The sequence below is a fragment of the Psammomys obesus genome, unplaced genomic scaffold (genome assembly GCF_907164565.1).
Source record: "Psammomys obesus unplaced genomic scaffold, mPsaObe1.curated_primary_1811, whole genome shotgun sequence".
NCBI lineage: Eukaryota > Metazoa > Chordata > Mammalia > Rodentia > Muridae > Psammomys > Psammomys obesus.
In genome coordinates, this window is record NW_026594311.1 from 2,412,526 (window position 1) to 2,427,237 (window position 14,712).

At 47.4% G+C, this 14,712-nt stretch overlaps 1 protein-coding gene across 7 annotated transcripts in view; it reads right to left on the minus strand.

Moving 5' to 3' along the window:
* St3gal3 (ST3 beta-galactoside alpha-2,3-sialyltransferase 3) overlaps positions 1–14,712 on the minus strand; it is a 194,693-nt gene that overhangs the window by 66,506 nt on the left and 113,475 nt on the right. For all 7 annotated transcript variants that reach the window (XM_055618409.1, XM_055618410.1, XM_055618408.1 and 4 more), the window contains one exon: positions 7,309–7,401. In XM_055618409.1, the coding sequence (XP_055474384.1) occupies positions 7,309–7,401 (93 nt within the window). The remainder of the gene's footprint in view (positions 1–7,308; positions 7,402–14,712) is intronic.

Sequence of the window (14,712 nt, forward strand, 5' to 3'; positions counted from 1 at the left end):
AAGAAAACAAGGAGAAAGTGTGGGGCTTCATTTTTTTTTTTTTTTTTTTTTTCTTTTGAGACAGGGTCTCACTACATAGCCCTGGCTGTTCTAGAACTCATTCCGTAGACCAAGCTGCCCTCGAACTCCCAGAGATCCACCTGCCTCTGCCTGTGCTCGGATTAAAGGTGTACACCACATATGGCATGATGGTTAATTTTCCTGTCAACTTAAGGAGATTCAGGATCCTTGTGAAAACAAGTCTCAGGGTGTCTGTGGGCGGTTTATCCAGGCTAGGTTATGTGAGGTGTGAAGACCGACTATGAATGAGTGACGCAATTCCATGGACTGGGATCCTGGACTGGATGGAAAGGAGAAAGGGGGATCCAGGCTTCCTGACTGTAGGCACAACGTGACCAGAGCCTCACATTCCTGCTGCCACGCCTCCCTGGCTATGCTGGGGTACATCCTCCCCAACCGTAACAAGAACAACCCTCTGTCCTTAGGTCACTGTTTTCAGGTATTTTGTCAAAGAAACAAGACAAGTAATTATGGCAGAAAGTGTCATCAGAAACTAACACACATTAGGCAAAGGTTAAAAGCCACTATGGAAGACGGCTTTGCAGACAACTTCTGAAATTAAAAATGCTTTCCGCGTTTGCTCTGGAAATGGCACTTTTTTCTACATAATGTTGCATGTGTGAAAATGATGTACAAAAGGGTTATTCCTAAAGTAGTATCTTCAAGAGTAAAGTTTGGAAAGTGTCCATCAAAAGAGAACAGCAATTAAAATATGGAACACCTACACGATGAAATGCTAGGTAAAAAAAGATGAGAGAGGTCGGGCATGGTGGTGCATGCCCCTCATCTCAGCATGTGAGAGGTGGGGCTCAAGGCCAGCTTCTGCCACACAGTTCTATGCCATCTGTGCTACAAACAGACAGACAGACAGACAAACAGAATGAGGGGACATTTGCTTTTAGCTCTCATGGACTATGGGGATGAGTTTGATCTTCCAAACTTAACAACTAGAAAAACGTATGAGACAATGGCCTTCAGAAACAGACACAGTTGAGTCTCATAGGGCCTAGCTCCCTGCATGGTCACAGTGTCCAACCTGCAGTGAGGATGGGAATCAAGCGTGGAGGTCGTCCTCAGTTGAGCAGACACGCCAACACTCGGGAAGGACAGACTGCTTTAGATGAGAGAGAGCAGCAACACAGAAAGCTCTGAAGATTTGCAGAAGGGCACCTCCCAAGTCTTCCGCCAAGTAAGAATCTGTGCACACATGTGAGGACCAACACTCAGAGGCTAAGACTCAGGAAGAAGTTAAAACAACAACAAACAGACAAAGACTAAAGCGCAGGGCGCGATGGGGCATGCCTGTAATCACAGCACTCAGAGAGGCAGCGGCAGGCGAATTGCTGTGACTTGGAGGCCAGCCTGGTCTACAAACTGAGTCCAGAACAGCCAAGGCTACACAGAGAAACCCTGTCTTGGGAAACAAAACAAAACAAAAATTGCAGTCTTCATACCAGACTGGGAGCTGTTTCTATTCACATAAAGCAGACTGGAAATGCATCAGCAAGAGTGAAATTATTTGCTAACACAGGCTTTGGCAGTGTTCTCAGGAGGATGAATGGCTCTAGAGAAAAAGACTGCTCAAGACCTGCTAATGCTGTTAAAGCAAGCCTCAAGGGCTACTACTGTTTCCAAGTAACTTAGCTAAATGTACCAAAATCTAGTGCCATTAAGGAATACAACAAAATCTAGCACAGAAAAGTATAAAAACCTATTATGTCCAGTAAAAATTACCAGGTAAAGAACCAGAAACCATTCCAGAATCAGCAGACAAGAGCGTTAAAACAGCTTGCCTCAGTCGCTTTTCCACTGTCACGACCAAGGCAACTTACAGAAGAAATTGTTTATGTGGGGTTGACGGTTTCAGAGAGTTAGGGTTTATGAGAAGAGTAGGGAAGGGAGTATGGCAGGCAGGCATGAGGCTGGAGAAGTAGCCGAGAGCAAATGTCTGGTCCTCCAGCTGAAGGCTGAGAGAGAGAGAGAGAGAGAGAGAGAGAGAGAGAGAGAGAGAGCGAGCACTAACTGGAAATGGCATGGACTTTTGAAACACCAAAGCTTACCTCCAATGACACACTTCCTCCAATCAGGCCACACCTTCTAACCCTTCCCAAACAGTTCCATAAACTGGATACCAAGTATTCACAAGCCTAGGGGAGCCATAACCATGTTCATAAGCAGGAAAAAATAAAATAAAATAAAAAGAACCCAAAAACCATGGATGTGAAAAAGAGAGAGAGACAGACAAAAGATACAAAAGACCTAAAGAAACACACAGAAATAAAAAAAAAAAAAAGAAAAAGAAAAAGAAAAAGAAATCTAAAAATATGCAAAATGTGTGCTTGGGTTGTTTTTGCCTTGACAATTATTTATAATGTGGCTTAGACTTAGCTATAGATATAACCAAAGGAAGAAATCAGACAAAACAAATAAAACGATGACTCCATATACCCTCAAGCAAAATAAACATCATAGTAGACACCATCGACATAGAGAAAAACCTCAAAAAGCAGCAGAAAAAAAAATGCAAATGCTTTTCTGAAAGAGTACAGAAGAAGAGAAAATTTCTTGGCAGAAATTATGCAAGCGTTAAACAAAGAAAACAGTGAGCCCCAAACTAGTGCTTATTGAGTAATTCAATAAGATCACAAGTAGTGGCGACAAAAAGAAATGGAGTTGTTTTAAAGTCCTGCAAGCATGTGTGGGTGTAGGAAAAGTTGTTACCCGGCTAGGAAAACCTCCCAAGCCAAAGGTATAACAAAGACTTTTCGGTCAAACTGAAGGACTTCGTATGCCACCAGATGTGGTAGACACACAAACACAGGCACACACAAGCACACACACATAGGTACATGCATACTCTCACACACACGCGTGCACACACCCACACACACAAAGTTAAAAGAGGTTCTTCGGTCAAGAGATGGAGATGTGTGTTTACTGACTGTTACTGCAGTCACCAACATCTACCCCTTTGTGACTGGCTTCCTGCGCTGGGTATAACAGCTTCAGGGGTTCACATTGCAGTGAGTCAGTGTTTGCCTCCTTTCCCTGCTGAAAAAAAAAATACTTCACTGTCCAAACTTGTTTTGTTTTCCCTTCATCTGCTGATGGGCACTTGGGCTTGCTTCTAGCTTGAGGCAGTTATGAACAATGCCTCTATGACCTTGGGTGTGCAAATACTAGAGTCCCTGATCTCAGTTGTTCTGGCTGTGCTAGCGGAATAATTGCTGCAGCACATGCTAATCCTATTATAATGATCTTAGGAATGACCGCACCACCACACTGTTTCCCACAGTAGCTGCACCATTCCAGTTCCTTTCTTCTGTTTACCTGGACATTAGCTTTGTGCACTAAGGTGGTTTCTCGTGCTTCTGCTTTACCTTTCTCTAATCAGTGACGTTGAACATCTTTTTATATGCTTCTTGGCCATTTGCATATCTTCTTTTGAGGGGTGCCTGTATAAGTTCTTTGTCTATTTTAAAACCAAGTAGCTCTCTTTCATTGATGAATTTTAAGAGTTCTTTGTATATTTTAAGTATCTTATTTTTAGCCAGGTGTGGTAGTGCAAACCTGTAATCCCAGCACTTGGGAAGCAAAGGCAGGGGATCTCTGTGAGTTTGAGGCTAGCCTTGTCTATAAAGTGAGTCTAGGACAGCCAAGACTACACAGGAAAAACCCTTTCAAACAAAACAAACCAAAACAAACAAACAAACAAAAAAACAAAAAACAAATCCAAAAACCAAAAAATATTATTTTTAAAAATTATGTGTATATGTGTGTGGTGTTAAGGAGAAATAAATAAAACAATGCTGTGGCTTTATGATAGGAAGACAAATAAATAGATATAAAATACATGAGAAAATAGCACAAAGAATGGCAATATATTACATAAGGTTGTTATATTCCATATGAAGGTTATTGGAAAATAATTATAAATTAAAAATGTACCTTATAAAATGCAAAATGCCTATTAAAAACAAAACAAAGAACTATATCTATTAAACCAACAGTGAAGGTAAAATTAAATGACAGAATGTAATTAATTCAAAAGGAGGCACAAAAAGAAGCAAGCAGGAAACTAATAGTAATATAGTAGATTTAGACACAACCATATTAAAGAATTATATATATATATGTCATATAATTTTAAAAGCATTCAAATAAAAGAGACATTGTCATACTGTACTAAAAAGGAAGGCTCAACTATGTGCTGTCTACAAGAAACCCAACTTAAATATGAAGATATAAAGATACCAGATTAAAGGCAAGGATGGACTGTTGTCTCACCATACATGCAATAAATCAAGAGCACAGAAAAGTATACTCCTCATGTCTATGTATATGAGGAAAATATATGTATACACACACACACACACACACACACACACACACACACACACACACGGATGGGGTAAATGAGTAGATAAAGCTAATTTCAACCAAGTAGAACAGTTACAATGATTGACATTACACAGGAAAACTTTACAAGAATTATTACTAGTGAAAAGATTTCAAAATAACCACAGAATCTAGAGATCTAAAAATGTGATGATATATGTAAGTGTATGAGAACCAAATAACAGCTTCAAATTGAATAAAGCAGAAACTGATGAAAGAAGATTTCAACACTCCTGTCAAGACTCAAGCAGACAGAAGACAGTAAAGATATGGCAGTTCGACAAACACTATCAACCAGGCTTATCTGATCATCACTTGTTGAGTACCCTGTAACAGCAAATATTCTCTTCTCAGGAACATTCACCAAAATGGACCAGATTTTGGCCCATAACTCAGATCTCAATCATTTAAAAGTATCAAAATCATTGAAAGTATATTCTGATTACACATACAACCCCAGACAACTTGAAATGAAACAAACACTTTCAAAGAGCTCATGAGTCAAAGAAAAGTCATTAAGGGAAGTTAGGAAAAAAAAAAAAACATATCTGTAATTTTTTAATATTTTTTATACTCTGTCCTGGTTTCTAAAAACTTCAAGATAACAATACTAGGAGAGTATTGTCCCTTTATTTTAAAACTTGTTTTTAATTCTTTGACATTTCACACCCGTGTAAAATGTATTTTGGTTATTTCACCCCAGATAACTCTTCTCATCCCTCTCCCACTCTTGATAAGCTTCTTCCCTAAAGTTCTCCTCCTACTTTCATGCTTCTGAGGGGCCTTCGGCTCCAATACTGGGGATCTTCTGCTATGGTATTTGGGGGTCTCCTGATGTGATGTTGGGGTCCTCTGTTCTAATGTTTGGTCTTTGGTGCTCATGACTTGCCCAGGGCTGACAGGGCTTTTATAATTTTTGGAGCGACGGGAGTACCTCACGCAGAACTCCACACTCCTTGGGATTTTGGGGGTGATGGGAACAGTTCTTATTCTAATGAAGAGGCTGTTGATGGACACCTGGAGAAGCTCAGGATGTGGGCTGACATCAGGTGGACCAATCACGTGATTAGAGGACTGAATGTTTCAGCCACATCTACTCCGCATCCTCCAGAGATGTGAGAGGGGCTGAAGGGCGAGCTGATTACCAACTGCTAAAACTGTAATAACCATACTATGTAATGTCATACGGAAGATCCCACCGAATGCTGCAGGGCAAGAGAAAAAGAGTAAGAGCCACTGGGGCCAGCGAGCGAGACTACTCAGTGGGCATAAGTGCTTGCTGCAAAGTGTGAAAACATGGACTTAATACCAGAGCCCACAGAAATGCGCAAGAAGAGAACCCACTCCAAAGTTTTCCTCTGACCTCCACAGGCATGCTGTGGCAGGCCCCACCCCATCATATACACAATGATAGGAGGATAAAATAAAAAAGGATGGAACGAAACTGTCTGTACTAATATAACGACAGGACTGTCCAGTTGTGTGTGACATTGGCACAAGGACAGACAAAAGCAGCAAACTAGCCTTGCACACGTCAGCTGATTTTCAGTAGGTGTGGACAGGTAATTCAGTGCGTGTGTATGCGCTCGCATACGCATGTGTGTGCTCGCACACACAACACACATGTATGTGTGTTGAGGGGGTCACCAACACTATTTTGGAATCGGTAAACGCCTATATGAAAGTAAAGAAACCCCAAGCTTTTACATGCTACTATATACAAAGTAAGAGCTCTGAAGAGGCCAGAGGCTTAAATGAGAAAGCTAAACACATAAGATTCTGGGAGAAAACATACGGTGTCAGACACAAGCCCACTGCACTTCCAGGCATTCTCTCTGAAAGGTGAGCACATGTATTCATATAAAACCCAGACTCTGTTTTAACGGCTTTTTCTCTCCCTTTAAGCCACTCGCCAGTGCTCTGGTGGCTTTCTCTAGAATTGTCTCAGGCTGGAATTACCTGCGTGGACGGAGCATGCCATCTCTAGAATGGAATACTATTCAACAAGGAAAAGGAGCCAACGGCTAGCGTATGTAACGGATGCGTGGGCTGTGGCCACATTACGCCGGGTGTGAGCAGCTACCCCTAAGAGCTGCTGCACGCTGGGATGCCGCTCATGTGACATTCAAGAAACATCGCAGGGATGGAGAGTAGGTCAGTGGTTGCCGGAGGCTGAGGGTGAGAGAGGAGCTTACAGAAAAGCAACACGGGAACCTGGGGTTGGCGGGGACATGCTACGGCTCACTGGCTGTGCTCACACAAAATCACACTTGTCAAAGTTCGGGATGACACCAAAAAGGCAAATTTTAACGTCCTGGGCCTAGGCTCCTAAGGATGGGAGGCAAGGCCTTCCCTCAGAGAGCAGAGCTGCCCCAGGCACTCTGCTGAATAGTGCATCCTGATACCCAGAAGCCTTTCCTTCAGCCCAGGTCTGAAGCAGAATGCAAAATGGACATCGAGGGAAGGTGCTAAAACCCAGAGAGCTTTGGGAAGCATTCCTCATTCCTGCTTTATTCGGATAAGTCTCTCTGAGGTCAGCCAGTGAGGCACCTGGCTCCACGGGCCAGTGAAGCACATTCTACCTCCTCCCTCCCCTATAAACACACTGCAAGGCCAGGCACAACTCCCAGAGGCCGGAAGCGACCAGGAGTATGTGGCAAGAGCAGAGTGGCTGGAACAGAACCGGCGAAAGCAAAGTCCTACCGCTGGCCCCAGTGGACTTCTAGACAGAGGAGGGGTCTTACAGCAGAGTCCTGCTTCTTCAGGAGAAAAGTCATGCCCCCTCTGGAGGTTCCACACGGCTGTGCCACAGCCCGCACTGTCCAGGCATCTCTGGAAACGATCACTTACCTGGGGAAGATGGCAGTCATCAGGGCTGAAGCGTAGCCGGGTTTGCAAGCTCCCTCAGAAAAGTTTGCGTACTTGGTGGCTAGCTCAGCAGGCCTGTGGGAGAGCAAGAAGGTCAGATCTGGGCACAGAGCAGTGGGCAGATTATCAATTCACCGGGAGCTGCAGGGACAGAAATGGGATAAAGCGCCCTTTCTATATCAAGGTTTAGGGATAAAACCCACCAAGTTCCTGAGAGAATTAGACAGCCCCCCAAATGGTCCCTCAATGGCCTCCACAAAGGGAACACAGTCGATTTCGTTCCACAGATTCTTTGTAGAAAACTTGATCGCCAACGAGGCCCCATGGCTGGGCAGGCAGAGCCTGGCGCACTGCAGACAAAGCTTACAGAGGCCTGACCTATGCACAGGCACCCCTGGCATGACCCTCTGTGCCCCGTCTCCTCTGCTTTTATCCCCTCCACCCCCACTACCCAGGGGGGACATTCAGAGTGGCCTGAACACAGACACAGCAAATGTGTGTTACTGAGGTACCGATGGATCCCTGATTGACCTTCAGTCCAGCACGCTCTCCTGTCCAGTTTGCACTTTCCCCCGGTCCTCCTCCTGGACAGTGTCAGGCCCTTCAAAACTAAACTCAGAGGTGGGCCTAACAGACTGCGCTGTCTGCCTCTGCTCTGGCAGCCTCCAGACCCACCATCCTTCTCCCACTCCCAGCTGCTCCACCCAAGAACTGTCTCTTACTACAGCGTAAATTCTTGAGATCAGACCTCTGCCCGCACTCTGCACAGAGATAGGTGCACAAAGACCTCTATAATTGTTTTTGAAAACCAGAATGATGCCGACAGCCTCCCCGAGTTGTGCTCTGAGGAGAAGGAAATCTCAGGAAGCTCCAGGGCGGGGTTTGCTAGCACTGTCTGGAGGGCTGTGCTCTGGCCTTGTCTTCGTCGCGTGACTAGAACTGTATCATCCTACAGCATCAGGTTTCCAAATCCTGACGAGTTCGGTGTGGTGCTGGGGTTACCGCCCTCCACCCCAGCTCTGCCCTGTGTAGCCTGGGAAACATCAGGGCACCTTCGGTAAATGACCCAGTGAACGCCAGGACTTGAGGCCCCAGGAGCTGCGTCACCTGCCAGCTTTGATTCCCAACCTCTGTCCACCCCCACCTCCACGCTCCCCCCCCAGGCAATTCCCCCGGTGTACAGCTGCCCTGCTCCGTGTGCCGCAGTAGCAAGCTGGCCCTCCGCGTGGCCCCTGCAGGGAGTGTGTGTGTGTGTGTGTGTGTGTGTGTGTGTGTGTGTGTATGTTTGTGTGCTGGATGGCCAGGAATGATGATACATCATCCTCTGGGTGTCAGGCCCAATTTACCCCTGGAGGTCTAGTTCAGGGCCTCACCCAAGAGATTGCTCATGAAGCACGCACGGAATTTTAGAAATCTATATTTTTAAGCCTCTCTGACCAATGAGATTTAAATGAGATGCAAATCCAAAGCAAGGGGCCGGAACTTTATTTGAGAAACAAAACAAGGCCAAAGGTTCTAACAGGAGAAAATCTGTACTTCCCTATGTAAACAACTGTATTTTGGAAACGAAATATAGACGTCAGTGCAATTACGGAACTTACTGGAAGCTTCTGGATGAAGTAGTGACTAACAGTTCCTCCTCCCAACGGCCCCACAAGTGGGTGCATCACAAACAGAAGCTTGGAGCTTACAAAGACGGGGAGCCAGACCCAAGACCATGCAGCTGCATCGGCTCGAGCCGGGGGCACTGGCGTGACACTACTGACACCACCAGCAACAAGATCACAGAGGCTGGCCCGGAGCCCAGCACCAGGAGGAGCGGCTGACACGGCCGGATACGGGTAGAAATGAGGGTCAGGAAGGCCTCGCCCCACTCTTTGGAAGTGTGTACACAGCGCTGCAGCATTTTGAATGCCTTCACGCCGTGGCTCCAGAACCCTCACTCTCCTCAGGGTTGTCCAGTTTGGATGGAGTGCCTGTGGTCTGAGTTCCGGAAAAGTTTACAAAGAGGTTGAAAGACTGGCAGCTGCCACTCATAACACAGGGCACAGTAGAACAAAATGTTCAAGAGAAGAACCTCTGACCACGTCTTTCCTCTCCTCAGCCCATGCTCTCAGCTCTTGGAAGGTACCTGATGAACAGCTATTGGACAGCCCAAGGTTGCCCGGCTAGGTTCATCCATGCCGGAGAGGGGAGCCTGCTGGCCAGGTGGAGTGCCGAAAAGCGGGAGATGGGCAGGGGGGGGGGCAGGAGTCTGCTCTTCCCAAGTGTGCAAGGTTGTTGAGTATCGGGGATGATGAATGCTAACCAATTTGTTTAGAAAGCGAGCCTGGGTATGGTGGGGCAGGTCAGCTATTACCGAATTAAAATGCCTTAGGAACGGCCTCCCGAATGTCTCAGTCAGAGAAGAATAGGCGGAGTGTTGAGGATTCTGAGTCATGCAGTAGGCTGGGACCTCTGGGGCAGACAGCGGTCAAACCCACGAAGATTAATGGTTGCCAGCTCCCTCAGGCCAGAATGGTTAGTTTCTCCAGGCACTCACTCCAAATGCCAGGGGGCCCCCAGATGTCTGATCAGATCATTCTGCCCTTGTTCTTCTCCTACTCTGCAGCTGGCCTTTCACTGGGGAGGACGGGGCATTGCACCCACTAAGAGCACCCATTGTGCCTCAAACGTGACTAAGAAGGCCCTGGGGTGAGGAGTGTAAACCACATGCTCTTCAGAGGAAGCCCAGATGGCCAGACTGCAACCCAAAAGAAAACCCAACTTTCACTCCCCCGCTTTGCTCAGAAGGGCCGACTGGAGGGAAGCAGGCCAGGCACTGGGCAGTGAATGGAAGGAGGGCCATATCTGGACTCAGGAGCATCCGTGGAGAATGCTGATGAGGGAGAGAAGGGATGGAAGATCCCATGCTTAGCCTCCTGTGCCATGGGAGCTTGGATCCCTGGGGTCTGGTGAGAACGGGTTTAGAGACACGTTCGAGGAACGGAGGGGCTGGCCATCTCCTCAAGCACCCTGCAAGTGCCATGAGGAAAAGAAGGCGGCAGAGGCAGCCTGAGTTCCTGCCTCGTGTCTGGATTCCATCCCAATGGAGAGTTGCTGCGTTTTGACAGACTGTGCACTGCCAAGGCCAGCACCTGGGAGACAATGAGAAGTACTGGGAAGGAGCCACAGGTGGAGACAGAAAACTAACCAGCAGACAGACAGGCAAGGACAGGCAAGCCTATAATTCCAGCCCAGTTCCCAGGACGCTGAGGCAGGAGGACTGCCGTAAGTTTGATGCCAGTCTCAAAAGGAAAAAAAAAATAATAATCAGGAGACGTCCCACACGGGCCAGTGGTGTCAAACGTAGGGGAGGCTGGGCCACAGAGCGTAATCAGGCAACACGCAGGCCACCAACAATCTTAGGAGCGGTTTCACTAGTGGGCGTGGGTGTGAGTATGTGCATGGGGGGACTGTGGAGGTGGGGGGTGGGGGTGCGCAAGTCAGATTCACTGGACGTAAGAGGAAGCAAGGGAGGAGCCAGAGTCAGAACAGAGACTATGCTGAGGAGTCTGCTGTAAAGGGAGACAGAAAAGGCCGGAAGGAGAGCGGGGTGGAGGAGGTGGTGTATTTCTGTGTTTGTGTCACTGTATTTTCATTTTCTGTGGTTTTATTTTACATTTATGGTTTGAGGATAAGAAGCATTTTAGTACTTTCACACACTGATCGGAATGAGAAAAACTTGTGATGCTTCAGAGCCAGGACAGTTGCAGGAGCAATGTCCTTGGGAAGGGAAGGGTGACACACACGTGTCCTGACCTGCCCTAGCTGGTGGCACGGAGCGACCTTAAGGTTCCCGTCCTTTAGGAAACAGAACTAACCCCTCCTGCCTGTGGTCCCCACATGCCTCAGTGCACGCTTTCATCCCAGCTTGCTCACTTGTTTTCAAGCTCTCTTTCTGCCCCACTTCCTTCCACTTCCTGCTCTCATTCACCCACTCCACAAGTAAAGGAGTCACTGTTTGGATTTTATCCTGGCTGTATCACCTAGCAGCGTGTTAACGAACTGTAACATTTTTTAAAAAAAATCAGGTGTGTGTATGTGTGTGTGTGTGTGTGCATGTAAGTGCAAGGGCCTGCAGAGACGAGAGGTGTGAGCAGGTGTTCACCGAAACAGCTTTCTGCTCTAATTTGGGACGAAGAAGGGGGTTGGAAGGGGTGAGGACAGTGGAGGGGAGTAGGGGCGGATAGAATATACAAAAATTATATGCATGTAAGAAAACACCACAAGGGAACCCATTATTTTGTACAATCAACTTATGTTAATAAAAAGTGAGAGAACTGTCATTTAACCCAGAACATACCACATAGGAAACACATATACCAAGGCCTCAGACAAAGCTCAGTCACCACTTTGACTTGCAAAGCTAGTTAGTGCGAGTGTGTGGGACAGTGATGGCTGGGGCAAAATCTCAAGGACTCCTCAGATCAGGGATGGACTGCTTTCTAGAACCGTCTCACTGAGCATCGGGTACCAGTTAGGAGAGAAGCCTGGGAATGTAACGCCTAACCCATGGCCTGCCCACGCAGTCAGAGCCTACCGCCAACCGGGTGGAGGTGGCGGAGGCCCGCCACTCACCATCCTCAGTTCTCTTCCCTTCCTGAAGATCAGCTTCTCCAATTACTCGAGCTGCCCTGGGGCAGCCACACGGCCAGGAAATAGTGAAGTAGCTTAGCTCTAGTCACCTTATTTGATTATTAAACATTGCCTTTTGAATCCTCTCCCCCCAAACAGCCTTCATATAAGAAAAGAGCTTAAGGCACGGCAGCTCCTTTTCTCTTTAAAGGCAGTCTCTGCCTCTCTCTCTCTCTCTCTCCTCTCTTACACTCTCTCTGGTGGTAGGGATTGAGAGCAGGGCCTCCAGCGCCCTGGGTGATTGAGCACTCTAGCTCAACCACCGAGCTATAGCGCACTCCCTGCCTCTTCTGACTGTTGGTCCTCTAACCTTGTTACCACAGCAACAAGGCCCTCTGTAGTTAGTATGGGAGTGCCAGGGCTGGCTGCTGTCCTTGGGTTGTCCTCAGTTTCTTCCCATGGCCGAGGTGTCAACCCTCTCCACCCTGGCTGTAACCCACCGTTTCCTCTCTGTAGCCTCCAGTGCCGACATGGATTTCTCTACAGCTTTTGTCTGTGTTGCTGTTTAGTTGGGGGTTCTGAAGCTGACACTGCTGTAGTTTGTAACCTCATCTGGGGGGCCTGGCCATTGTCTTCATCCTGCCCGGAGGCTGCTCAGGAGCCTTCCCTGTGTTGGCCTGTTCTACACAGACAGTCCTTACAGAAGCCCCACCAGGGGCCTGCTGCGCCGGCTCCAGCTCAGTTTTGTTTCCACACTTTAAAAACACAGACACACCCTCTTTCTGGGTGGTAGTGGAAAGAGCAAGGGAACTAACACATTGAGCATGAGCCAAGTGCCCAGCAGCAGGTCTATGATCTAATCTACCTTTTGTGTACGCCTCGAAAGCAGAAGCGCTGTCTCTGGCCCAGGCAGGCGGGGCCAAGAGAGTTCAGGAGGGGATGCGGTTAGAGGACGTGCTGCCCCCGTCCACGCCCAAAAACTAACACGACCAGAAACACCCACTTCTACTCATGCTTTCCCTTCGTGCTCTGGTTGACGGTGGCATCTGTGGTCGTCACAAGCTGTGAGAGTCACGGCCGGAAGGATAATGCTGAGCAGCGATGCCACTGGCCGGAGCAAATGGTCCCGCACTGCGTCTGTAAGGCAGGCTCCAAAAGGACACAGCCCTGCGAGGAGCTGCCGCTCGGCCACCTATTTTCTGCAACGGGGTAGGTAACTTTTCACGAACGATGTATCTGACAACAGCGGCCAGAAAGGGCTAGTTCCTGAACCTGAACACAGAGAAGTTGCTGTGTGACGACTAGATAGCAAAACACGTTAAGCATCTCTGCCCACCATCTAGAGATACTTGGCTGGCAAACAAACACCCATCCCGTCTCTCGATTTCTTTGGCAGGAAGAACACTGACTTAGGCATGTGTGTCCAGCTTGTGGCCCCAGGCCACGTGAGTCCCAGGACAGCTGTAAATACGGTCCTGCACATTTGTACGTGACAATGTCTGTTGCAGTGTGAAACGGTTGGGCACTACCAATCTTAAGGAAGGGAGACGACTTCAAGGAGCAAGATCTTCTATTTGGGTTTCTGTGGCTCTTCAAACAAGAGGAGGAGGGCTGCTGGGAGTTACCTGTCAGTTAAGGCTCCTGCTCTACGAACTTCTGCCTGCCCTACTCCTGGCTCCATCTGGATGATCAGAATTATACTAATTTGGAGGAAAATACTGTTCCTTCCACTCCGGTCACCCAAACTCTTCTTTCTAATGCACCTGCCAGCACCAAGTGTCTGACTGACAGGAACAAGGCCAGCATCTGCACGCACAGGGCTGTCATCTCCCAGCACCCCAGCATTTATGTGAGTGCCACACAGGGGCTAAGTCTCCAACAGATTTTTACTGAAAGTCACAGTGAAGATTTGTATCATGAGAATACTGGCATGCTGGCTTCTTTAATAAAACACAGAAAGATGCTGGGTGTGGTGGTACAAGCCCATAATCCCAGCACTCGGGGAGGCATGAGGCAAGCCAAATGCTGTGAGTTTGAGACCAGCCTGATATACAAAGCAAGTCCAGGACAGCCAAAGCTACACAGAGAAACCCTGTCTCAAAAAAAAAAAACCAAAACAAAACAAAACCAAAAAACGAACCCAAAACAAACAACAACAAAACCACAGAAAGGTAAATAAAAAAATGTCTTCATTTTAATCCCAGGTGTGGAGCTAAGGGGCCGCTTTACAGCAGCCCCTATGATTTGCCTGGTGCTCTGGCAGGGGGGTGGTTTGGACAACTGCAGATATGAGTGTGTGACGTCTGTAATTCTGGGGATTTTTCAGAGGATGCATAAATGGTAGAGCCCCAGTGGGTGTGGTTGGCTGTTTGGTGGTTGGCTGTTGGTTGAGGTTGTCAAGTAGTTGTGCACAAAAAAATCTGGGAAAAAGAACTTAGATATCCTGACAGAGAAGATCAAACTTGCTCCTAGGAACTCAACGCCCCTAAGAAGCAGGAAATAGTCTAACGAGAACATCGCCCCTCTCCTCTCTATTCTTTTTTCTCTCCTATTTAGTGTTAGGGGGTTGAGAAGGGTAGAAGAAAGTAAGGAACCCATAAAGGGGCGGCTATAGACTTGTGTCTGATTTTCTTATGCAGGATTAAGTGGCTCTTTATCATCACTTCCATACAACACTGCCCCTAAATCCACCAGGGCCAGGCTTCTCAAAGTGGGTATATTTTTTGGAGTACCTGAGAAGACTAAAGCACTGGCTCAGCAGTTAAGAGC